This window comes from Myotis lucifugus, unplaced genomic scaffold (genome assembly GCF_000147115.1).
Source record: "Myotis lucifugus unplaced genomic scaffold, Myoluc2.0 scaffold_306, whole genome shotgun sequence".
Lineage (NCBI taxonomy): Eukaryota > Metazoa > Chordata > Mammalia > Chiroptera > Vespertilionidae > Myotis > Myotis lucifugus.
In genome coordinates, this window is record NW_005871354.1 from 502,043 (window position 1) to 529,510 (window position 27,468).

Genomic DNA, 27,468 nt, shown 5'->3' on the forward strand with positions numbered 1-27,468 from the left:
AGCGGTCCTGGATTTCAAGAGGGATCCCGGATTAGAGAGGGTGCAGGCTGGGCTGAGGGACACCCCCCCCCCTTCCTGTGCATAAATTTTGTGCACCGGGCCTCTAGTGGATATATATAAAGGATAAGGGAACACAAAAGAATGAGCAATTAGCTCTACCTAAAAGTCAGGGGGTTGAAAAGGTTTCATATTCAAAAGACAGAAATTAACTATTTAAATGATTAAAAGTGTAATGAGCTCTTCACAATTAAATTTTCCCAACTCTTAGTAATTTAACTATTGATATCTGTCAAAGACTTGAAGAAGTCACTTTAACATTACTTTGTCTCAGTTTTCTACACATTAAATGATAATTAGTTCTGATAGATTCATCATTAATAATTTTTTCAATTATATCAAAGATTCTTATTGGTTAACATTTTTCTGTATTTCCCACTGAATAGGTAGACATTTTTTAATTCAAATCATTCCTTGAAATGTAATTTAAGGCTGTCCATGCCCATGAGAAAAATATTTTTTCTTATAATTACTATGGTCCATACCTATCTTTACAATAACACGTACTATGCTTCTTTTTCAAAGAACACTGGTTTAACTCTCATTTCCGACACTGACGGCTATTTTTGTTTGAAAATAGTTGTAAATAAGTGGTAAGAGCTGAATGAAGCCTCTGGTAGTATAGTTTTGATCATGGCACCCTTTCCTTTAAACTCCATGTGGAGATCACGCTGAAAAAACAGAAGTCTGAAATCTCTACTGCTAGACAACATTATTGAGCACCAATGAGGTAGGCATTATTACTAATTCTATCTTACAGATGAAACAAGTGAGGGTTAGAGAAACAGTAATGTGTACAAGCTCACACGGCCTGTCAAAAGGGAACCCCGGATTTGAAGCACCTAATCTGCTGCCAGGGCCAGCTCTCTCCAGTCACCACAGAACACTTCCCCCTAAACATACGCATGAAAACGACTGTGGAAACTCCACAAACTCCACAGGACTCTAATTCCAAGCCTTATGACTTAGCCCAAGATACCTTTCCTTTGGTGACTGCCTGGATCAAGGGACTGAGGAAAGAGCTGGCCCATCCTTTTTTTAAATGAGAAAGAGCTTGGGAATTACTAGGAGCATGAACTCTGGGGAAAGCTGCCTGTGTTTGAATCCAGCCAGCCTTTCACTAGCTGTGTGACCTGGCGCTAGTTACCTAATCTCTCTATGCCTCCATTTCTTTATCAGTAAAATAGATATCACAATGGTATTACCTTATATGTTATGTCACAGATTTTATATATAAAATGCTTAGAATAGTGTCTAGAACATAATAAGGACTCAAATGTTAGCTATTACTGTCACTATATTATTAATAAATTTTTATTATTTTGTAAAACATTTACTATAATGTCTATCCCAGAATAAACTGTCAACAACAGTGAGTTCTCAATAAGTACGTGTTGCATGAGTGCATAAATGAGGCTGAATATCTTCTGAATTATAAAAAGATAACATTATAGAGAATGTCATGAAAGATAATGAAGAAATTAAAATTGAAAAAATAAGACTAGGTTTTAATCTCAACAATGATAAAAACAATAACTGCAATATATATGACTGAGACCTTAAAAATAGATCTATGTTTCTAAAAATATATAGTAAATAGAAATCTTCTGGCAATACCCATATTATTCCATAAACAATATATTCAATGTATTATAATTGAAATGAAAAGGCAACATATACGCTTTTGTTAATCCTCACTTGATATTTTTCCATTGATTTTTTTTTTTTTTTTTAGAGAGTGGAGAGACACATCAATTGGTTGCCTCCCACATGTGCCCCGACCAAGTACATGCCCTTGACCGGAATCAAACCCAGGACCCTTCAGTCCGCCGGCCAAAGCTCTATCCATTGACCCAAACCGGCTAGGGCGGCAACATATATTTTTAAAAGTGAATTAAGTGCAGCCACTTTGGAAACAGTTTAAAATTTAAAATTTAAACAAATTTACTAAACCATCCAGCAATTCCACTCCTAGAATATACACGAGGGAAATGAAACATGTGTTCACACAAAAACTTGTACACAAATGTTCAGAGCAGTGTTTATTCACAATATCCAAAGATGGAAATGACCCTAATGGATCAGTAAAATGTGGTATGTCTATACAACGAAAGAAAGAGGCAAGAACTACTGATACAGGTTACAACATGAATGAGCCTCAAAATATGCAAAGTGAAGAGGCCAGATGCAAAAGACCACATATTGTATGATTCCATTTATAGGAAATGTCTAGAAAATGAAAACCTTGAGACAGAAAATCAATCAGTAGTTGCTGGGAGCTGGGCGTAGAAGCAGAGACTGACTGCAAAAGGGCACAAAGGACCCAGGTGTGTTGGAATTGTTCCAAAATTGCATTGTGATAACTTCACAAATGTGTAAATTAGTTAAAAATCACTGAATTGTATACTTAAGGTGAGTGAAATTTTATGGAATATAAATTATACCTCAACAACCCAGTTAAAAAAGCCCAGTGTCACTAATGAATACCTGAGGAATGTTGAGCTCCTGTAACTGGCTTTGAGTAATCTCACTGAGCTGCCGAAATGTCATTGTAAAATCAGCTTCTGTGTTTTCCATGAGCTAATGAAAATAAGTATATTTATCAATCTCAGTTCTTTGAGAAGATGCTAATTAATAATTCAAATGTTAATCAGAAAAAGAGATTAAATGATAAACTCACATGTAAGAGAAATGCAATTAAATCATCATCACCCTTCCTTTCTCCAAGTAGTCCCAATTTGGCTTTGAACAATTCTCTAAATCTAAAAGAAGAAATGTCAATTTAATATGTTATTAAAATTCTCACTATTTTAAGACTTGTCCTCAAACCAACCAGGATGCTTTAACATCTGCATTCAAAAAGGACAAACCTTGTGTAATAGAGAACAGGATACCCCTCAAGAATCTGAGTGGCACTATAGGAAGAAAAAAAGAACAGTTAAACCTTGATTTAAAATTAGCATTCTTTTTTTAAATATGTTTTTCATTGATTTCAGAGAGGAAAGGAAAGGGAGAGAGAGATTGAAACATCAATGATGAGAGAGAATCACTGATCGGCTGCCTCCTGCATGCCCCCCATTGGGGATGTGCCCTTGACTGGAATCGAACCCAGGACCCTTATAGTCGACAGGCCGAGGATCTATTCATTGAGCCAAAGCAGCCAGGGCTAAAATTAGCATTCCTGAATTACATTTTACAAGAACAAAGCGAACCTTCTCATGTATTAAATAACATTAGATTATGTGCTGATTTCTGGTTTAGTGATTTAATTATATATCATATTAGAGGAGGGTGGGGGGGGCCCTCAGCCCAGCCTGCATCCTCTCGCAATCTGGGACCTCGGCTCCTAACTGCTCGCCTGCCTGCTTGCCTGATCACCCCTAACCATTCTGCCTGCCTGATCGCCCCTAACCATTCTGCCTGCCTGATCACCCCTAAGTACTCATCTGCCTGCCTGATGACCCCTAACCACTCTTCCTGCCTGCCTAATGCCCCTAATTGCTTGTCTGCCTGTCTTATCACCCCTAACCACTCTGCTTGCCTGCCTGATCACCCCTAACCATCTCTGCCTGCCTGCCTGATGCCCCTAACTGCTTGCCTGCCTGCCGATCGCCCCTAACTGCTTGCCTGCCTGCTTGATCGCCCCTAACCGCCTCTGCCTTAGCCCCCGCCACTACGGCTTCATCAGGAATGATGTCCAGAAGGTTTGGCTGTTGGTTTAATTACACTTTTATTATTATAGATCACAGAGAAAATTATCAATACAAATTTATTGTCTGAAAGATTTGGATACAGTACAAATCATACCATATCATTCCTGAAATACTACTATATATAATTATATTACAGGATAAATGTTGATATAAATGTGTGTGTTTGGTATATTTTTTAAATCATCTTAGACCAAAAATAACTCATTAGCAGTAACTCACCCAACACAATATTTTACTTGTCTGAAAGTATGAACATATAGTGAAATCTTTCATAAAAATATAAAAATTAGATGCCCTAGCCGGCTTGGCTCAGTGGATAGAGTGTCAGACTGCGGACCGATGGGTCCCAGGTTCGATTCCGGCCAAGGGCACATGCCTGGGTTGCAGGCTCAATCCCCAGTAGTGGGTGTGCAGGAGGCAGCCGATCAATAATTCTCATCATTGATGTTTCTATCTCTCTCTCCTCCCTTCCTCTCTGAAATCAATAAAGAAATATATTTTATATATATATATATAAATTAGAGTTTTTAACCTTAAGCCCATCTTTAAACAAATAGTTTCTATTTCTTAACATTCTCAAATGTATTTTCAGTTACACAAAAACTCAACACATTCTGAAGCTCTGCTTGATTTACCTTCCTGATTTCATCTACAGCTCTTCCCCTTGCTCATTCTACTGCACTTCCCCTTGCTCATTCTACTGCAATCATCTTGCTGTTCCTTAAACACCGTCCCCCCCAACCCCCCCCCCCGACACACACACACACACTCCCACCTCAGGGCCTTTCACTCCCTAGCCTGTAGATACCTGCATAGTTTGCTCCTGTTACTCCTTTGAGCCTTTACTCAAGTTCTTTGCTGACCATCCTTTAAAACTGCAAACTTTCTTTCTCTCCCTATACTCTCTACCTAATGCTTTATTTTTCTCTATAGCATTTAACTCCTTCTAATATGCTATATAACTTATTTACACTGTTTATTGACTGTCTCTCCCACCAAAAGTAAGCACTATCAGGGCACAATTGTGCTGTTTTATTCATTGCTATCCCCTTAGCACTTACAACAGTGTCTGGCACATACTGAGCACCTCAATAAATATTTGTTGAATGACTGAATGAACTCTGCAGAGCTAAAGAGATATAAAATTAATAGAGACTAGGGTGGGATAAAGGCTGCTTAATGAATATCATTTTATATCACTTTGATTTTTAATTATGTGACTGTATTACCAATATAGTTATTAATTAATTAGTTAATTAATTAAGAAAACCATGTATGGATATAAACTTTTTAAAATTTTTATTGTAATAATTTTTTGCTACCTGGGATTAATAAAATAACTATATGCCTTGTCTTCCACTTGGGATCTTGTACTGTAAATTTTTGATTGGAGGTAGAGAGGAGAGTGTAAAACAAAATATGTATTATCTTCTAGCAAATAAATTGGAGACACAGAAATGAATAAAATGTGGTCCCTGCCCTCAAGAAATGCAATGTCCAATGGTAGATCAACAAAATCCTAACATAATCCGGGACCCGGTGGCTGCTTCAGGCCCTCACTCTTTTTTTTTTTTTTTTTTAGACCCTCATTCTTAAGGTAAACCAAAGCTATGCCATAAAGAATCCTTAACACATTTTGAATGGCAGATTTTACCAAACACATTCTTTGATCACAAAAATATGGACATATTAAATCCAACTACTTAGAAATTAAGAAACAGTGATAAATAACTCTTAGATCAAAGAAGAAATAAATTAAAATTTCACATCTAAAAAGCAATAAATATGAAAACAACTTATCCTGGTAACTATGGAAAAAAGCCAAAACTGAACTAGAGAAAAATATAGAGTTTGAAATGCTGTCATTATTAAAGACTAAATAATATGCTGGTTTTCAAAATGTCACTTTCTTGTTTTTCAAAAATGATCATTTTTTTCCCCAGTAGGGGGCATGCAGGAGGCAGCCAAACAATGATTCTCTCTCATCATTGATGTTTCTATCTCTCTCTCCCTCTCCCTTCTTTTCTGAAATCAATAAAAATAAAAAATGATCACTTTACAAATATATTTTCACACAGATTTAATTAGTAGGTTTAGGATTTACTCACAGCTGCTTTTGCCTTGGATCCAGTATTGGGTTTAGAGCTTGTAACAACTTATTCAAATTAAACATCCCAATATTGGCCTGATTTCCTATTTTATATCTTCTTTCATCATCAGATGTGTTTGGCACAAAATCTGTTTAACACAAAAATACTATCTTTATATAGTAAGGATAATTACAACAAAGAGCTGTTTTCTCTATTTTTTAATTTATATTTAAACTTAATAAATTTCTATTTATTAGGTAAAACTTTTTCTAACATTAAACATTTAACTCAAAAGTAATATAAATATTTAATGTCCATACACATGAAAATATTTTATAATGTGAATATGTGCCTAATAGATGAATACATTTCTAACCTACAAGAATTTCCAGGTCATCAAATACAGACTTCAAACTCCAACTCAGGTAGTATGTTGTCCACAAAGCCCTCTCTCATCCTTCCACTGTCAAGTATAATATTAGTGTTACCTTCATTTTATAGGTTAGTGAGAGGTTAAGTTAACTTGTACAAGGACACAGAGCCGTTAAGGGTCAGATGCCCGAAACCAAACTCACGCCTGTCTGACAACATATTCCCTACTGTCCTTCAGGTCATCTTCACTAACGTGTAATTCTTTAAGGGCAGAAGTTACAAAGAATTCATTTTTGTATCCCTATAGCACCTAGAAGATTGAGTACAACACAAAACTACCATTCTACAAATGATCTCAATTCTTTTACTACCCCATCATTGTATTAGCTATAACAGTTTATCTAAAATAAACTTGTGAAATAAGGTATCTATATATACATATAAATCATACATACCTGGATTATAGGCTTCCATAAAACCAAATGGACCATAGTCAATTGTAATGGATAACAAACTGAAGTTATCAGTATTACAAACACCTAAAACAACAAAAATTTCCAAAAATATGATAAAATAACAAAAGCATTTTTTAACCGTATAAAATTTTCCAGAATGGAAAAGGTCATGGAAATGCATTTCTTTTAGAAATGAAGCAAAATTTAATTATCAATTGAAAAGTTTAATTAAAGAAGACAAATAGTTTTATATTACAACTATATTTTAAAAATAAATGTAGCCTTTTGTTTTATACTCCTCTGTCCCCAAAGATTTTCAATACTTTAGTCCCAAGAAATAAAACTTCCTCTTATTTATTCTCAATTTCTAGCAGTTGTTTAAAATATATGTTATTTGGAATGGAACTGAGACTAGTAAAGGAATAAAATTAATTTTCAAAGGCTGTGAGAAGGGGAAAAGATGAAAATGTGGATACCTACCCACATTAACAGTACTGAGTTGCAGACCACAAGCAGTGTGGGAGGTGGGGCGAGAAAGACCGCTTAGGTGCAGGGCTCATGAACGGGGGCTGAGTGCGGGTTTGGAGGAAGCCATGGACACACCAGCCTAATATAGGTTCTTGGGCATGGTGGCACAGTGTTCAATAGAGAGGGTTTCAACCTTTTTCAGAGGAAGATGGTTCTGTTTATCAAAATGTTAAATGTACAGACTCTCTAACCCAGCTATTCCACTTTTAGGGGTTTACTTAGAAAACTAATCTTCGAGCCTGGCCTCAGAGACTCAGTCGTTGAGCGTCAAACCAGGAGGTCACAATTCAATCCCGATCAGGGCACATGACTCGGTGTGGGCTTGATCCCTAGTGAGAGGCAGCCAATGATTCCCTCTCATCATTGATGCTTTTATCTCTTTGTCCCTCTCCCTTCCTCTCTGAAATCAACAAAAATGTATTAAAATTTTTTTAAAAACTCATCTTTGAGAATACAAAGATGTAGTTTCATGGTGGTCACTGCAACACAGTTCATAATAGCAAAAACTCTGAAACACCTGCCCTGTTTCCCATCCAGCCCTAAGAGAGATACAGAGCGTGGGAGAAAATTAAAGCCAGTTTCAAGAAATTTTGCAAGCCAACTTCAAGAAGTTCTGCAATATGGAGTCCTCCTTTGGTATCTATCTAGAGACCTTAGGATATACAGAACTTGCTTTTCAGTTATTAATAGTTCAGGCAGATATTCCTTGCAATGTTACCTTGCTGTTTTTGTAGGAGACATATGAATATCATCAACATAGTCTAGAAAACTTGATATGAAATTGTTAATGATTATCCTAGAGAATGGGACTTAATCGCTTCTCGGCCTTTTGGCTAAGATCAAGTGAGAATGGGACTTAAAATGACCTATATTTTAAATTCTTTACCATAAGCAGGTAATCCTATATAATAAAAGCCTAACATGTTAAATGTCCGGTCATCCAGTCATCCATTCAACCAATCAAAGCATAATATGCTAATGATATGCTAAGACCACTCAACCGCTCGCTATGACATGCACTGACCACCAGGCAGCAGACATTCCGACTGGTAGGTTAGCTTGCTACTGGGGTCCGGCCGATCAGGACTGAACGAGACAGGCCAGACACGCCCTGGAGCCCTCTTGAGGTCCCTCCCCAGCTGGCCAACTTCCCTCATACCCCGGGCCTGAACATGCACCGGTAGGGTCCCTTGGCCTGGCCTGCGGCCCTCTCGCAATCTGGGACCCTTTGGGGGATGTCGGAGAGCAGGTTTCGGCCCAATCCTGCAGGCGGGCCAGGCCAAGGGACCCCACTGGTGCACAAATTCATGCACCAGGCCTCTAGTACTTTATAATTAAGACTTTAAAAAACACCTTTAAGGAAATCTAAATATATACTCATAAGGTCATTCTTATTCTATTTTATGTACACTATTCAATTCAAAACCACTTTAAACATGAGAAAATTGTTTCTCTGTTGCTAAAAACAAGCTCATCCTATATAATAAAACCCTAGTATGCAAATTGACCAAACAGCAGAACAACCGGTCTCTATGATGTGCACTGATCACCAGGGGTCAGACACTCAACGCCCCCCCCCACCATCGCCCCGCCTGCCAGTCACCCCACAGATGGCCCTGATCACCAGCCAGGCCTAGGGACCATACCCTATATATTGGGAACAGTCTCTTAAGATTTAAAAATTAAAACCTGGCAAGACTATTCTAACACTGAAAAAACAGGATGATGCAGCGATGACATGCATGGACTCTGGCTTGCACATTTTGTGGTAATCCCTGATTCTGACACTTGTAACTGTGTGACAAAGCCAATTACCTAACTTCTCTCTGCTTCAGTTTTTCCACCCATAAGATGGAGGAAAATGGTACTACTGCCTCAATAGGATTATGTTATGTACTACTTTTTATAATCAGGGCAAAAAAATGTAGCTGCCTATACAACAGCAAGATTCCTTTCACTTGTATGAAAAGTATGGTCACTAGTGCATGCAGTGTCCCGGATTGCGAGTGTCCGACTGCCAGTTTAGGCCTGATATTCCCGGAGGGGTCCCGGATTGCAAGAGGGCACAGGCCAGGCTGAGGGGAGCCCCCCACACCCCCCATGCATTAATTTTGTGCACTGGGCCTCTAGTATGTTATAAATGTTAAGAAGTCCATCAGCAGGAATATTTTGAAATACATAAAAAAGAAGTCTTCTGCCTCTACAGATTCATTCTACTTTCTCATCAGAGAGTGAAACATTAATAGATAACTTACCATGAGCAAAACCAACAGACATCCACAGAGCAATCAGTTGTGCCGTCTCAGATACCACAATGGAAAAAAATTCCTAAAGAAAATTTCAGATTTTATAAAGGCTAGCCAACAGATGACTAAATAAATAGAAATTATATATGGAAGAATATAAAATTATTCAATTAGAAATAATATATAAAAGGCTCATACACAGCATGATGACCAGGCTTTCTCCATGTGCAATAAAAAAAAGGAAAAAGTGCCCTGTCTGGTGTTGCTAAGTGGTTAGAGCCTGGCTCATACACCAGAGGGTCTCAGGTTCAATTCCCAGTCGAGTGCATGTACTTGGGTTGCAGGTTCGATCCCCAGCAAGGGTGCAGGAGGCAACCGATGGATGTCTTTTACATTGATTATTTCTCTCTCTTTCTCTCTCTCTCTCTCTTTCTCTCTCCCTCCCCCCCCCCCTCTCTTCCCCTTCCTCTCTGCCCCACTCTCTCTAGTGATCAACAGGAAAAATATCCTTGGGTGAGGATTAACAAAAAAAGGGAAAAGCATCAGATTTCAGCACAAGGGAGTTAAATGTAAGTGAAGTGAACTAATAAACTTTAAAATGAGTCACCAAGAAAAATAATGGATTCTCTTCTCTGTGACTCTTAAAAGAATAAAAATTTTTTCACAAAAACAGAAAATCACATTTTCCTATTATGTTTACTTTAGAACTACTATTTTAGAAATATAATGGGTGAGAAAAGAATATATGTGATCAACTTATAAATGCTTCTCAAAAAATAATGAATACAGCCCTAGCCAGTTTGGCTCCGTGGATAGAGCATCAGCCTGCAGACCAAAGGGTCCTGGGTTTGATTCTGGTCAAGGGCATGAACCTTGGTTGTATCCTTGTGGAAGGATTAACAACAACAAAAATGTATACAGTTAGGATGTAGTAGCACCTATTTTTTTCTTCTAGATAACTTTCAAAGGAAACAACTTTCTTATCTTTGCCTTGTTTATGAAGTGGTTCACCTTATGTTCCTCTAAAATGTTCATGATGCTCTATATTTCCTTGCCTAACTGAATTTTTTTCAGTCCTAAGGTGTAACCACTAATATTGGCAGGCCAATGAGAGAAAGCAAAAGTATTTCTCTTTCTCTTTAAAAACGTACCACAGCCCAGACAGTGCTGCTCAGTGGTTGAGCATTGACCGATGAACCAAGAGGTCACGGTTTGATTCCTGGTCAGGGCACATGCCTAGGTTGTGGCCTCGATCCCCAGTGGGGGATGTGCAAGAGATAGCCGATCAATGATTCTCTCCTTATTGATGCTTCTATCTTTCTTTTCCTCTTCCTTCTTCTCTGAAGTCAATAAAAAATATATTTTAAAAAATAAATAAAAACTTACCACATATCTATTAGGTTCTTTGATATCTACTGAGGGGAAATGTTCCTGTATGATGAAATCTAATAATGTCCTGGAAATTAAAAGGAGATAGCATCAGTGTTCCTCAGAATACAGTATTGAATATCCAATCACCTAAATCCACCCTTGCAATTCATTAATTCATTAGATTCCACACTTAAAATTTTACTTTATTTTAAATTTTTTTGTTAATCCTCACCTGAGGATATTTTTCCATTGATTTTTAGGGAGAATAGAAGAGAGAAAGACAGAGAGAAACATCGATTTGAGAGAAACACATTGATTGGTAGCCTCCTGCATGAGCCCTGACCAGGGCCCAGGCCAGGGAGGAGCCTGTAACCAAGGTACATGCCCTTCACTGGAATGGAACCCGGGAGCCTTTGGTCTGCAGGCCGACACTCTACCCACTGAGCCAAACCAGCTAGGGCTCACACTTAAAATTTTTAAAAATTAAAATAAGACTTGCCGAAACCGGTTTGGCTCAGTGGATAGAGCGTCTGCCTGTGGACTGAAGGGTCCCAGGTTCGATTCCAGTCAAGGGCATGTACCTGGGTTGCGGGCACATCCCCAGTAGGGAGTGTGCAGGAGGCAGCTGATCGGTGTTTCTCTCTCATCGATGTTTCTAACTCTCTATCTCTCTCCCTTCCTCTCTGTAAAAAATCAATAAAATATATTTTTAAAAAAAATAAAAAAAAAGTAAGACTGTACCCCCAAAACAGCAATAGAGAAATATTTCCTCAATATTAATCAAAACTGGAACTATGTTTCTAACATCATATTAGATTCCATCTTATTATGTTACAAATTCAGATTAACTCAATAAACATCCATGGAATATCTACAAGCCCTGTGCAAGTGATAGGAAGAAGAAGGATAAGACTCAGACCCAGCCCTCAAAAAGCATATAGTTGATTAGAGGATAACATATAAAAAATAATGACATTACAACACAATGCATGCAATAATGGAAATATATACGAAGTATAAAAACAACAGAACAGCCCCGCCAGAGTGGCTCAGTTGGTTGAGTACTGTCCCATGCACCAAAGGGCTACTGGTTCAATTCCCGGTCAGGCCAAATACCTGGGTTTCAGGTTTGATCCCCAGTCGGGGAGCACACTGAAGGCAGCCAACTGATGTTTCTCTCTCTCTCTCTCTCTCTCTCTCTCTCTCAGGCAACCAATGGATGTTTCTCTCTCTCTCTCTCTCTCTCTCTCTCTCCCTGTCTGTCTCCCCACCCCCCCTTTAAAATCAATAAAAACATATCCTCCAATGAGGATTAAATAAATAAATAAATAAATAAATAAATAAATAAATAAAATAAGTATACTTATTGAAAACCAAAAATATTTAACTTGGTGCTCTCCCTCCAGGGAGCATGCCCATGCCATTCCCTTCCCCTTCTCCTTTCCTCAAAGGCACGTACCCCCTAACCTCTAAGGGACCCCATGAGACTTGCAATCAGGGGAGCAATGGGCAGCAGCAGCTCCATCTGGGCTAAACCCTGAACCTGTCTCCAAGGGCCCCTTTTCTCTGACTTCCCCGTGAGCTAAAACACCCCAACCTAGGCTCTCCTGTTGCTTCTTCTGTGCCCTTCCTTCTTTCATTGTCCTAAGTATATTTTTGCTGCAGTCAATAAATTCTTGCTTGCTTTTCTCTCCGCCCCCCGCTGCCCCCGGCCCACACACACAAGTTAACTTCCCAACACATAAATAAGCATTTTTCAATTGTCTTCTACCACTTAAAAAATGTCATTTTCTAACCTTAGTAAATCCAGTTCACCATAATGAGTCAAAATTTCTAATGATCCGATTCTAAACCATGATTTTGCAACGCGAAGCACTACTGCACCTGCAAAAGAAACATTTATTTCAGCATAAACTATTTCAAACTATGCAAACATAATCTAAATCAGTGGTTCTCAACCTTCCTAATGCCGCGACCCTTTAATACAGTTCCTCATGTTGTGGTGACCCCCAACCATAAAATTATTTTCGTTGCTACTTCATAACTGTAATTTTGCTACTGTTATGAATCGTAATGTAAATATCTGATATGCTATATGTGTTTTCCAATGGTTGCGACCCACAGGTTGAGAACCGCTGATCTAAATGCTTTTCTTAAAAAATAAAATTGAGAATTTTATTTAAAATTTTATTTAAAATATATTATTTAAACTATATTTTTTAAATTTATTAATTTTTAGAGAGAGAAACATTGATTTGTTGTTCTACTTATTTATGCATCCAATGGTTGATTCTTGTATGTACTCTGACTGGAAAAGAATTCAGTATCTGTACTGGAAAAACAACTAACTTATACCCTCGGAAGGATCAAGGATTTTTTTCTACATTTCTTTAAGCCTGAATCAGTTAGAATGTTAGGAGCCACAACACTTTCAGAAATACCGAGGCTCTGACCTAGCTAAAGACTGCTCAGTTAAATCATTAGGTTCCAAACATCAAAATCCCACTATCTCCTCAATTGTGAGTTAGTGAATTATTGAGTTACAAGTGGCCCGGTGCACGAAATTCGTGCACATTAAAAGGGAATTAATTAGAGGGTGCAGGGACACAAGCCTCACATCCCTGGGCCGGCACAGGGGGGATGGGGACGTGAGCCTCACGTCCCCAGGCCAGTGCGGGGGACGGGGACATGAGCCTCACATCCCGGGGCTGTTGCCGGGGTCAGGGACATGAGCCTCATGTCTCCAGGCCAGTGCAGGGGGTGGGGACGCAGCCTGCTGATCGGTCGTTAAGTGACAGCTTCCCGACCAATTTGCATATTATCCTATTATAAGTATAGATTTCTATGGCATAGTCCCTGCAAGTTCCTTTCATTTGTGTAACTAACTGAAAGTTAACTTCAATAAATAAATGTTTGCATATGTTCTAACTATGAATACACTGAAGAAATAAAGTGAATCTATGCATTTTGTATTTGGGTCTGTTTGTAATTCTGTATAACTGCCTTCTGTTTTGATTATAGACGTTAGTAATACAATTAATAAATAGAATTCATGTTTCTTGCTTTTAGGAAATGCTGTACTTACATGTGTTTAGATATCAAGGTGAAGTCTATCCGAGGGGCTCCTGCTTTGTTGGTGCTGTTCTTCAGTAGACTTCCTGCTACCTCTGGGCCTTTGTGCTGGTCTCCCCTGCTATACCTACCTCACACCCTCTTCACCCCATCCTGAAATCTTTCCTAATCTTATACTCAAGATCAATTCCCAACCCTGGGCAGGTAGCTCAGTTGGTTAGAGCATCATCTGATACACCAAGGTTGCGGTTTTGATCTCCAGTCAGGGTACATACAAGAATCAACCAATGGATGCATAAATAAGTAGAACAACAAATCAATGTTTCTCTCTCTAAAAATTAATAAATTTAAAAAATATATTTTAAAAGATAATTCCCACTTCCTCCATAAAGCTAAAATGTTCCCCCTGTTACTGACTTCAGATCTTTTATTGTTCATCTGTTCCATATATCTAAGTCTTTTCTCTATGGAGACTAAGGACTATGATATATACTCACTATTCCTGGACACCCTAGAGTTTAGTCCAATGGTAGGCACAGAAAAAGGGTCAATAAGTATTTTCTGGATTGACTGAATTACCGTATAGTCAGGATGTATTCACAATATTAATCTAGACATTTATTTTCATGTGGGGGTTTTTTGAGCAATAAAAATGTAGTCACTTATTAAACATACGAGCTCAATAAGTTATTCTAATGTCTATTTAATGAATAGGCATTGAATCACTGAATGTTAGCACTAAAAGACACAAAATGAATCATCTAATCTAACAGCCTTATTTTAGATAGAGAAACAGGGCCAGAATGTAACTTGCTCCAAGTGACAAATCAATTCCCACAGAGCTGGTCACATATTCTGTTTGCCTGTCTAGCACTTTTCTCAATATACCACAGTGGCTGCTGGGCAAATAGCATAAAAGCACAATCAAAATATCTGTATATATGTGAACATATAGATATAGAAATTCTAGTAATGGCCTAAAAAGGAGAAATACGGAAAACTATTTGAAACCATTAAGACTGTAGTTTGGAATTCACATTAACAATATATATAAGTCACAGCCACAGAAGTAAGCAGTGTTGTTTCCATCATATGAACAGTCTGTGGTTGGACTCTCATTTCCAGTCACCATTAACAAAAAGACCTGCACAGTTGTTATAGGCTTGTGTGCAATAATGTCCATTTTATCCAGATGAAATTAAAGGGGAGAGATACCATAAAAACACATAAGCTTTGCCCAGTCAGTGTGGCTCAGTGGTTGAGTATTCACCCATGAACCAAGAGGTCACCAGTTCAAATCTGGTCAGGGTTCATGCCCAGGCTTCAGGTTTTATCCCCAGTAGGGGGCGTGCAAGGGGCAGCATATAGATGTTTCTGTCTCAGGGTTGTTTATCTCTCTATCCCCCTCCCTCCCCCTCCCTCAAATCAATAAAAATATTTAAATATATATATAACCCTTAATTCATTTAAGCATAAATACGTTGGGGGATTTTTTTTTAATGAAAATCCTATCAAAACATATTATACACTAAGTATAAAGAACATAAAATGTGCTCTGGTGCCCTAGTCGGTTTGGCTCAGTGGATAGAGCGTCGGCCTGCGGACTGAAGAGTCCCAGGCTCGAATCCAGTCCAGGCCACATGCCCAGGTTGCAGGCTCGATCCCCAGTGTGGGGTGTGCAGGAGGCAGCCAATCAATGATTCCCTCTCATCATTGGTGTTTCTATCTTTCACTCTCTCTCCCTTTCTCTCTGAAATCAAAATATATATATATATATTTTTTTAAACGTGCTCTGGTGAATCACTATGAACCTCAGTAAAAATGCTGCCCTGTGATGCAGTGACCCAATAAAGCATGGAAGGCTGTCAGCAGGGCTTGGTAGCTCTGCCTTTTAAGCAGTTAAGTATGTTTATTATCAATTTTTAGGTCCCCTTTCTCCCCAAAGATTCAGAGTCAAATTTCTTACTCTCTCTCTTTTTGCTGTTCTACAGCACACTTTCTTATCCCCTTTCTAATATTTTTTTCTAACCTACTAAGGTTGAGGAAAAGTTAATGGAACCTATTAGAAGTAAACATGAAGTAAGAGCAGCCAGGCTCTAAGGAAAGGTCTGAGGGCTCTCCTAGAAGGAAAGTGTGTGAACTTTCATGTACTAGCTTTGTAACATTTTGTCAATTGTCCATAAACATTTTTTGTTCACTTCCCAGATGTTTGCTTTTGAAATGGATGGATTAGTGATGTAAGAATGTGGGAAAGGAAATGCTATTATATCACTAGAAGCCCGGTGCACAAAAATTTGTGCACTCAGGGGGGTCCCTCAGCCCGGCCTATGCCCTTTTGCAGTCTGGGACCCCTCGGAGGATGTCCACCTGCTGGCTTAGGCCCACTCCCTGGGAGATCGGACCCAAGCCGGCAGTCAGACATCCTTAGTGCTGCTGAGGAGGCGGGAGAGGCTCCTGCCACCACCGCTGTGCTGGCAGCCATCAGCCTGGCTTGCAGCTGAGCAGAGCTCCCCCTGTGGGAGCGCACTGACCACCAGGGGACAGCTCCTGCATTGAGCATCTGCCCCCTGGTGGTCAGTGTGTGTCATAGTGACCAGTCATTCCCAGTCATTCTGCTGTTAGGGTCAGTTTGCATATTACCCTTTTATTATATAGGATAGAGGCCTGGTGCACGGGTGGGGGCCAGCTGGTTTGCCCTGAAGGGTGTCCTGGATCAGGGTGGGGTCCCACTGGGGTGCCTGGCCAGCCTGGGTGAGGGGCTGATGGCTGTTTGTAGGCTGGTCAAGCCCCCAGTGGGGACCCTCACCCCATGGGGGTTTGGCCAGCCTGGGTGAGGGGCTGAGGGCTGTTTTCAGGCTGGCCACAGCTCCTTCAGGGTAGGGGTCCCCGCTGGGGTGCCTGGCCAGCCTGGGTGAGGGGCTGAGGGCCATTTTCAGGCTGGCCACAGCCCCTTCAGGGTGGGGGTCCCTGTTGGGGTGCCTGGCCAGCCTGGGTGAGGGGCTGATGGCTGTTTTCAGACTGCCCACACCCCCTTCAGGGTGGGGGTCCCTGTTGGGGTGCCTGGCCAGCCTGGGTGAGGGGCTGATGGCTGTTTTCAGACTGCCCACACCCCCTTCAGGGTGGGGGTCCCTTTTGGGGTGCCTGGCCAGCCTGAGTTAGGGGCTGATGGCTGTTTTCAGACTGACCAAGCCCCCTGGCGACTGAAGCTCCCAGCCTTTCCTTTTTTTTTTTTTTTTTTTTATTCGCTCCAGCTCTGTGGCAATGGCGACTGGAAGCAGGTATCTGGGGTTTATTTACCTTCTATAATTGAAACTTTGTTGCCTTGAAAGGAGGCAGCAGCCGGCCAGGAAGCTTGGCTTCCTCCATCATTGGGGCAACCAAGCCTCCTGCTTGCTACAGCTCTGAGGCTGCTGGCCGCCATCTTGGTTGGGTTAATTTGCATATAGTCACTCTGATTTGGCTGGTGGGCGTGGCTTAAGGCATGGCAAAGGTACGGTCAATTTGCATGTTTGTCAATTATTATGTAAGATAATGCTGAAATATCTGGAAGAACCACGGGTCATTCTTTAAGAAGACTGAAAAGATGTCCAATATCTATTGTTTTTAAAGAACTTAGTCTTGCACCCTATGTTCACTGCAGTGCAATATACAATAGCCAAGATCTGGAAGCAGCCCAAGCACAATCAGTAGATGAGTGGGTAAAAAAGCTGTGGTACATTTACATATGGAATACTACTCAGCTGTATAAAGGAATGAAATCTTACCCTTTGCGACACCATGGATGGACCTGGAGAGTATTATGTCAAGTGAAATAAGCCAGTCAGAGAAAGACAAATATCATATGATTTCACTTATATGTGGAATCTAATGAACAAAATAAACTAACTAACAAAATGGAAACAGATAGAAAACAGACTGACAGCTGTCAGAGGGAACGGAGGTTGTGGGGCTAAAAAGGTGAAAGGATTAAGAAAAAAACAAAACTCATAGATGCAGACAACAGGGGGGGAGAGGGGTGGGGGAGGTAGAAAAGAGTAAAGAGAGGATAAATAGTGATGGAAGGAGACTTGACTTTGGGTAATGAACACACAATACAACATACAGATGATATATTATAGAACTGTACACCTGAAACCTATACAATTTTATTAATCAATGTCACCCAAAAAAGTCAATAAAGAAGTTAAAAAACTTAGTCGAATTTTATACAAGTAATCTAAAAACTGGTCTTACCTCGTTCTTTCACAATGTTCCCATTGTAGAACTGATCTCTCCATACTTCATCATCACTTACAACTAGACTGGAACATAAGAGAATCAAACAATTAAAGTTACACTTTAACTGCAAACAAGCTATCAAGAAGCACCTAAAGCCCTAACTGGTTCTGCTCAATGGTTAGAGCATCAGTCATAGACTGAAGGGCTACGGGTTCTATTGTGGACAAGGGCACATACCTCAGTTGCAAGCTCAATGGCTCAATCCCCGGCCCTGGTCAGGGCACATGCAGGAGGCAACTAGTCAATGTGTCTCTCTCACATCTATGTTTCTCTCTCTCTGTCTCTCCCCCTCCCTTCCACTCTCTCTAAAAATCAATGGATACTGGCACAAGAATAGGCAGATAAATCAATGGAACAGAAAAGAGAACCCAGAAATTTACCCAAACCACTATGCTCAATTAATATTTGACAAAGGAGGCAAGAGCACACAATTGAGTCAAGACAGTCTCTTCAATAAATGGTACTGGGAAAATTGGACAGGTACATGCAAGAAAATGAAACTAGACCACCAACTTGCACCATACACAAAAATAAACTCAAAATGGATAAAGGACTTAAATGTAAGTCATGAAACCATAAAAGCCCTAGAAGAAACCATAGGCACCAAAATCTCAGACATCTCTCATAGCAATATGTTTACTGATACATCTCCTAGGACAATGGAAACTAAGGAGAAAATAAACAAATGGGACTACATCAAAATAAAAAGCTTCTGCACTGCATGAGGAACCATCAACAAAACAACAAGAAAACCCACTACATGGGAGAACATATCTGCCAATGATACATCGGATAAGAGGTTAATCTCCAAAATATATAGGGAACTCATACAACTTAACAAAAGGAAGACAAACAATCCAATTAAAAAATGGGCAAAGGATCTAAATAGACCCTTACCCAAAGTGGACATACAGAAAGCCAAGAGACATATAAAAAAATGCTCAGTCATTAATCATCCGATACAAATCAAAAAGACAATGAGATTATCACCTCACACCGGTCAGAATGGCTAGCATCAACAAATCAACAAACGACAAATATTGGTGAGGTTGTGGAGAAAAGGGAACCCTAGTACACTGCTGGCAATGCAGACTGATGCAGCCATTATGTAAAACAGAATGGAGTTTCCTCAAAAAATTAAAAATGGAACTCCCATTTGACCCAGTAATCCCACTTCTAGGATTATACCCTAGGAAACCCAAAACACTCATCAGAAAGAATATATGCACCCCTAGGTTCATAGCAGTGCAATTTACAATAGCTAAGATTTGGAAATAGCCTAAGTGCCCATCAGTAGATGAGTGGATTAAAAAGCTGTGGTATAAAAATAAATAAAATGAAGGATCCCGGGTTTGATTCCGGTCAAGGGCACATACCCAGGTTGTGGGCTTGATCCCCAGTAGGGGGTGTGCAGGAGGAAGCCAATCAATGATTCTCTCTCATCATTGATGTTTCTCTCTATCTCTCTACCTTCCTCTCTGAAATCAATAAAAATACATATTTTTTAAAAAGCTGTGGTAAAAAAAAAAAAAAGCTGTGGTACATTTACACCATCGAATACTATGCGGCAATAAAAAAGAAAGAACTCTTACCATTTGCAACAGCATGGATGGACCTGGAGAGTATTATGCTAAGCGAAATAAGCCAGAGAAAGATAAGTATCACATGATCTCACTCATATGTGGACTCTAATGAATCAAATAAACTAATGATCAAAAATAGCCCCAGAGGCTGGTCCGCGTGCAAAAATAGCCCCAGAGACATAGAAGCATGAACAAACAGTTGAACTTCAGAGGGAAGGAAGAGGAGGGTGGGTGGGAAGAGATCAACCAATGAACTTGTATGCATATATGCATAACCGGGGGACACAGACAAGGGGGTGGTGAGGGTCTGGGGGAGGGGGGCAGGGATGGGAGCAGGCTGGAAGAGATTAATGGGGGAATAAGGAGGACCTATGTAATACCTTCAACAATAAAGATTTTAAATATAAATAAATAAATAAAATACATAAATTGAAAAAAAATCAATGGGAAAAAAATATCCTCAGGTGAGGATTAACAACAAACAAACAAACAAACAAAGAAGCACCTAAAACTGCCCTGGCTGGTGTTTCTCAGCCTACACACTGAAGGGTCTAGGGCAGGGGTGGGCAACCCCTGGCACGCGTGTCAAACATGGCACGCCAGTAACTTTTGCTGGCACGCGAAACCCTCTCTTATAATCTTCCATTTACAGTTGTGAATCTTTGTTCGCAGTGATGAATTTTGTTAAGTCTTGTAATAGGAGCAGCCTGACGGATGAAAGTAGTAGCTCATGCATATCTCTGAAGGTCATGAAATATAAACCTGATGTAAAATCTCTGTCATCAGTAATGCAGCAGCAAAAGTCCCACTGATAATAGCAAACGGAGTCATAAAGTTTTCTGTCGGACTATCAGTGTACATGTATACATTAAAAAATAAATGTATTTTTCATCATCATATACTGTGTTTTTGTCGCTCGAATGAATTTTATTATTTCTTCAAGGTTCTTCACATACGTACACCTTAAGAGATATCAAGTAGGTGTAACATGTTCTCAAAAAATTAGGGTTGGCACGCAGAAGAATTTTGAGTCAGAGATTTTGCTGGTTTTGGCACGCACTCACAAAAAGGTTGCCCACCCCTGGTCTAGGGTTTGATTTTGACTCAAGGAAATATACCTAGGTTTCAGGTTTGATCCCCACCCCATCAGGGCACGTTCAGGAGGCACGTGTCTCTCTCACATTGATGTTTCTCTGTTTTTCTCTCTCTCTCTCTCTTTCTCTCTCCTCCCTCCCTCCTTTCCCCTCTCTCTAAAAATCAATGGGGAAAATATCCTCGGGTGAGGATTAACAAAAAAATAACAACACCTAAAACTATAAGAAACTATAAGCAGAAACTTATCTGCTCCATTTACTAATGTTTCTGGAAATAACATGATCCAGTCCTGAAAGTTAGCTCCAAGGAAAGAGGAGTTACCTTGCAGCTCTGCTGGTTGGGATTCCAAGATAGTACATAGCCTCACTACACAAAAATTCTCTCACGGAGGAACGAAGTACAGCTCTGCCATCACCATTTCTACAGGAAATAAGATTAAAAGATTTTCAATGATAAAGACAACATCATTTTAATTTAGTTCAGTAAAAAAAACCAAACAAACGAAAAAAACTGTACCGGGAGTATGGGGTCTTTCCTGAGCCTTTTAATTGAAGTTCCCACTTTTCACCCAGCCTTCAAAAAATATGTAAGTATTAGAAAATTCATGTAAATACTTAGCAGAAAAGCTATTCAAGAAAACATGTGATACCTGTTCATGTAAATTCCAATAAGATGGGCTCTTCCATCCCCAAGCTGATCTGCCCATATTCCAAACTAAAAGGGAAAAAGGAAAATCAGTCATGTTTATTAATCCCTATGAGCTTTTATAGTAATTTTATAGCCAAGGCTATTTCATCAAAATTGAGAGTGAGCTCTCAGGCCGACATCTTGGTGAGGCAGCAGCGGTGCCCTGCCCTCCGAGTCTCACAATGCCACCCAAGGACGACAAGAAGAAGAAAGATGCTGGAAAGTCAGCCAAGAAAGACAAAGACCATGTGAAGAAGTCGGGGGGGGGGGCGGTGAAGGGGGGGGGGCAGGCCAAATAGAAGAAGTGGTCCAAAGGCAAAGTTTGGGACAAGCTCAATAACCTGGTCTTGTTTGACAAACTCTGTAAGGAAGTTCCCAATGACAAGCTTATTACCCCCGCTGTGGTCTCGGAGAGATTGAAGATTCACGGCTCTCTGACCAGGGCAGCCCTTCAGGAGCTCCTTAGTAAAGAACTTATTAAACCAGCCTCGAGGCACAGAGCTCAGGTAATTTACACCAGAAACACCAGAGGTGGGGATGCCCCAGCTGCTGGAGAAGATGCACGAGCAATAGGTCTCACTGGCTGTACATTTTGAAAAATAAAACTTTGTTAAATAAAAAAAATTTTTGAGAATGAGGTATTGCATTTTGGAGATTACAATTGTCAACAACTCTAATAAAAGTGAAACTAAAATTCAATCAATAAAACAAGTGAAATTTATTTTAAAAATATAAACTTATGACATATAATCAATTTCTTTTCATCTTAGAGCTGAGTTTACATTTGTTAGGTGTAGAAAACTTAGAACTGATCTATTTAATTCCATAATATGAACTAGGAACAATTTCTTAGCAGAAAAATTTCCTATACTGTACATTTGCAATATAAAATCAGGAACACACTTGTACCTGAAAAATTGCTTTTGAACTTGCATGATGAGCTGTTTCCAAACTCTTCTGCTAAAATTTGTTCGTGGTTGTTCAACTCCTAGCTATGCCACTAGTTGTGAATTTGTTTGTTACTTAATCTCACTGAGACTAACCTTTCATTTCTGTAAAATGGGATAACCCTTGTTGTAAGAATTATCACTAATACAGGGATGGGCAAAAGTAGGTTTACAATTGTTTGTATGGAAAATAATACAACAATTAATAAATAATAATACAAGAATAAACTCTGTGGGGGGGGGAGAATGGGGGGATAAGAACACATATGTAATACCTTAATCAATAAAGAAAATTTAAAAATAAATAAAAACAAAACAAAAAAAGAATAAACTCTGTTTCACATACAATTGTAAACTTTTACCCATTCCTGTATATGCAAAATGCTACGTACTAAGTCCGACATTTTCAAGTGTTCAAAAGATGCTAATTGTTATTGTCAACAATTATTGCTAATTCAGATGTCAGTCCATTCTCCACATAGAAGTTACTTCCACCAGAAAACTTTTTCTAAATTTCTAGGACTAGGAGAGAGGTCCTATAAATTGCCATAACTCCTATACTTACCCATATCACAACTTAATGTTATTGGAATTTGTTTAGTTTTCTATCCCTTCCCCTAAAGTATTAGCAATTTGAGCAAAGGGGACAAGTCTTATTCACCATCATAGCTCCTGGCATTTAAAAGGAGTTATATAAACAGCTGTGGAATATTTAAACAATATTTACAGTTCTGGAAGAAAAACATGAAATTGAGAAGAAAAAGTGTGTCCAGTAATTTAATTTTTTATCTTAACTAGGACTGGGCCACCATTAATTAATTTTAGCTGTGGAATATGTCTAAAAGCACAGGTCTGGGTTGCGGGCACATCCCCAGTAGGAGATGTGCAAGAGGCAGCTGATCGATGTTTCTCTCTCATCGATGTTTCTAACTCTCTATCTCTCTCCCTTCCTCTCTGTAAAAAATCAATAAAATATATTTAAAAAAAAAAGAAGAAAAAATGTATCCAGTAATTTAATTTTTTATCTTAACTAGGATTGGGCCACCAGTAATTTAATTTTAGCTGTGGAATATGTCTAAAAGCACAGGTATGAGAGGTGCTCTCAGCATATTCTGGAAAGTTCTAAAGTTGCCAATATGTTAGGTATATCCCACACCATGAAAGGTAAGCAGAAAGAATGGTGAACCCAAAGCTGGGAGTGAAATCGGGAAACAGGAAGGTAGTTCTCCATTAATAAAAGAGAAAGCACTGCCCTGGCTGACATAGCTCAGTGGGTTGGACACCATCACATGCACAGAAAAGTTGCTGGGTTCGATTCCAGGTCAGGGTACATGCCAGGGTTTTGGGCTTGATCCCCAGTGGGGGGCATGCAAGAGGCAGCTGATTGATACTTCATTCTCACATTGATGCTTCTCTCTCTCTCTCTCTCTCTCTCTCTCTCTCTCTCAAAATCAATAAAAATACGTTTTTAAAAAAGAGAGAAAGCATTTACTGGCCTTTAAGTTCAAAATGGCAAAGCCATACTTATAAACAAATATTTATAATTTCAAATCAGGGAGGAGTAGCAAGAGGAGAAATATGAAATTGATAAAAGTATAGTCTAATTTACTACCCAAAACAGTACAAAAAAAGTATAGCTTAACAACACTCTGCAGGGCTTAAGGTTTGCATTTGTACTTTAACAGCACATGTGAGTACTGGTATAAATGCTGATAAATTTACCCTATATGGAAATGACTTTTGAACCATGGGAAAAACTGTAAGGATCATCTAGTCCAGAAGATTCTAAACTGAGAAACATAGTTCAGCAAAATGTTGAGAGTTATTTCTTAAAAACAAAGCAATCACAGACTCCTGCAGTCAAATATGTTTGGAAAATGGGTGAGTCAAATAAAATTAAGCAGATTTCTTTCCCATGGCACTTCTCACAACTGCTGCAAGGACTTGGTCAACCCTGGCACATTACTGATCAGGACACTGAGGTTCATGTTTCTTCTAGATGACCCATTGAGTCCTTTTCAATTCTAATGGTCATGCCACTTTGCTTCTTAGCTTCTCTGTTAATTTTCCTTCTTAGGTAGTAGAAAAATGGAAGCAATAAAAATCTTAAAGGAATTAACTACCACAACAAACAGAGCTTGATACTAATTATAAAAATAGCTATCGTGAAAGCCCTTTTCATATATTTCCTAACTTAATTCTTACTCCAACTCTATTATACTTTGCTATTTGTCCTAAAAACTATTCCTGAGTAAACCAGCCACCAAAAAAACCAGTGTTAAGTTAATCTTCTCTAGCTTAAAGGAAAGCCACAGCAATTTCAACAATTGGTTCTGTGTTCCTTCTCCTTTCTTTTTTTAATGTGTTTTTATTGATTTCAGAGAGAGGAAGGGAGAGGGAGACAGGGATAGAAACATCAATGAGAGAGAATCATTGATCGGCTGCCTCCTGCACGCCCCTCACTGGGGATCGATCCTGCAACCCAGGCATGTGTCTTGACTGGAAATGGAACTGTGACCTCCTAGTTCATGGGTTGACTCTCAACCACTGAGCCACACTGGCTGGGCTCCTTCTTCTTTTAAAAAAAATTATTAGAGACCATACCTGAACTTGCTTCATTTATAGAAGGTGCCTTCCTAATTGTTTCAGCATCTATAAAATCCCCAATTAATCCTGATATAATTTCTAGCAATTCTAAAACTTTGCTCTACAGCTATCTAAGCAAAGTTAAAATCTATTTGTTCTTCTAAGGCTTTTATATTGACAAACTGTGCTACCTGACTTTGCCTAAATCTCTTCACTGAATGAGTCCTATAGCAATAATTCACAGAAATTCTATACTTGTGCGGGCCCAGTTTTCTCAATTTCATTAAAGAAATTTAGGCTCGAAAAACCAAGATGGCGGCATAAACACCTGAAATTGTTGCCTCGCACAACCACTTCAAAAATACAACTAAAAGACAAAACGGACATCATCCAGAACCACAGTAAGCCTGGCTGAGTGGAAATTCTACAACTAAAAGGAAAGAGAAAAGCACACTGAGACTCAGAGGAGGTGCGGAAGTGCAGTTACGAAGGTGCACGCGGAAAGGGCTGGCAACTGAGGACACGGTTGTCTTTTTCAATCAGGAGGGAGACACAAGCTCCCGACTGCTCTGAACTCCAGTTCCGGGCGAGTCTCTGGGGACCCAACTCATATGGGGAGAAACTGGACTGTCTGGCAGTGGGCAGAACTCGAGGGCGGCTTTCTCTCAGAGGTGCTTGCAGCGATTACTGTGGGAAACTGAGACCCGGGGCCTCTTAGGGCAGGGCTGAGGAGCAGCCATAGCTGTTTGCCCTGCCCTGTTGATTCCCCGAGACCCCGCCCCACCCAAGCTGCTAGCAGAGGCTTTTGCATATGAATGCGCTGGCCCTTTGAGATCTAAAATTACCTAATAAACTGCAGCTGGGTCAGAGAGACCCAGAACATCCAAAAGAAGGCCCAAGGCCCCAAAGCAGCTTGCATTGCTTCACAGCTGGGTCTCATCTGGGCACCTCCAAACCCCAAACAAAGAAGAGGAATCTGCAGATCTCTCTGTAGCTCCTGCTGGGTAGCCTCAGGCAGAGGCTAAATTAGCACCTCCTTAGAGATCCAAGAGCCAGTGTACCCAGTGGTCAGAGTGGGACCATCCAGATTACAACTCCTCATATCCATAAGGGACATACTCAGGGGGCAGACTCAGTGAGCACCAAAGCCCCACTGAAGCAAGTCTTGCCCCAGAAGGGTGTCTCCAGCACAGAAGTTCTCCCACTGTAGACACAGCTGATTCTCACAGCCAATTGGCCTGGAGGTCAAATCCTCCCAGTGATACCTACAACAATCAAGGCTTAACTACAACAAGACTGTGCACAAAGCCCACAAAGGGGTGCACCAAGAGTGTCCATCTCAGGTAATTGGAGAGGCTGAGACACTGGGCCCTATAGGACACCTAGCACACAAAGCCACTCTATCAACACAGAGAAGCAGCCAAAATGCGGAGACAAAGAAACAGGTCACAAATGACAGAAATGGAAGAAAGCAAACTACTGGATATAGAGTTCAAAACCACAGTTATAAGGTTTTTCAAGAATTTTCTAGAAACCGCCAATAAATTAGTGAGTCTCTCGAGTATATGAAAAAGGACCAACTAGAAATTAAGCATACACTGACTGAAATAAAGAATATTATACAGAGATCCAACAGCAGACTAGAGGATCGCAAGAATCAAGTCAAAGATTTGAAAAACGAAGAAGGAAAAATCACCCAACCGGAAAAGCAAAACAAAAAAAGAATCCAAAAATATGAAGATAGTGTAAGGAGCCTCTGGGACAACTTCAAGCGAACCAACATCTGAATTATGGGGATGCCAGAAGAAGAGCGAGAGCAAGATATTGAAAACCTATTTGAAGAAATAATGACAGAAAACTTCCCCTACCTGGTGAAAGAAATAGACTTACAAGTCCAGGATGCGCAGAGAACCCCAAACAAAAGGAATCCAAAGAGGACCACACCAAGACACATCATAATTAAAATGCCAAGAGCAAAAGACAAAGAGAGAATCTTAAAAGCAGCAAGAGAAAGACAGTCAGTTACCTACAAGGGAGTACCCATAGGACTGTCAGTTGATTTCTCAACAGAAACTATGCAGGCCAGAAGGGAGTGGCAAGAAATATTCAAAGTGATGAATAGCAAGAACCTACAACCAAGATTACTTTACCCACAAAGCTATCATTCAGAATTGAAGGTCAGATAAAGAGCTTCACAGATAAGAAAAAGCTAAAGGAGTTCATCACCACCAAACCAGTATTATATGAAATGCTGAAAGGTATCCTTTAAGAAGAGGAAGAAGAAGAAGAAAAAGGTAAAGATAAAAATTATGAACAACAAATACTTATCTATCAACAAGTGAATCTAAAAATCAAGTGAATAAATAATCTGATGAACAGAATAAACTG

The 27,468-nt window shown here is 39.7% G+C and overlaps 1 protein-coding gene and 1 pseudogene across 1 annotated transcript in view; one reads left to right on the top strand and one right to left on the bottom strand.

The window, feature by feature from the left end:
- The window catches only part of LOC102417440 (UPF0061 protein ETA_18310-like), a 46,575-nt gene that overhangs the window by 13,296 nt on the left and 5,811 nt on the right, over positions 1-27,468 (bottom strand). The window contains exons 5-16 of the mRNA XM_023763883.1: positions 21,510-21,574; positions 21,377-21,433; positions 21,182-21,280; positions 18,138-18,205; positions 12,629-12,716; positions 10,848-10,917; positions 9,471-9,543; positions 6,688-6,771; positions 5,879-6,008; positions 2,928-2,972; positions 2,738-2,819; positions 2,545-2,637 (exon numbers count right to left, since the gene is read on the bottom strand). Of these exons, the coding sequence (XP_023619651.1) occupies positions 2,545-2,637; positions 2,738-2,819; positions 2,928-2,972; positions 5,879-6,008; positions 6,688-6,771; positions 9,471-9,543; positions 10,848-10,917; positions 12,629-12,716; positions 18,138-18,205; positions 21,182-21,280; positions 21,377-21,433; positions 21,510-21,574 (954 nt within the window). The remainder of the gene's footprint in view (positions 1-2,544; positions 2,638-2,737; positions 2,820-2,927; positions 2,973-5,878; positions 6,009-6,687; positions 6,772-9,470; positions 9,544-10,847; positions 10,918-12,628; positions 12,717-18,137; positions 18,206-21,181; positions 21,281-21,376; positions 21,434-21,509; positions 21,575-27,468) is intronic.
- Positions 21,730-22,143, top strand: LOC102421799 (annotated as a pseudogene).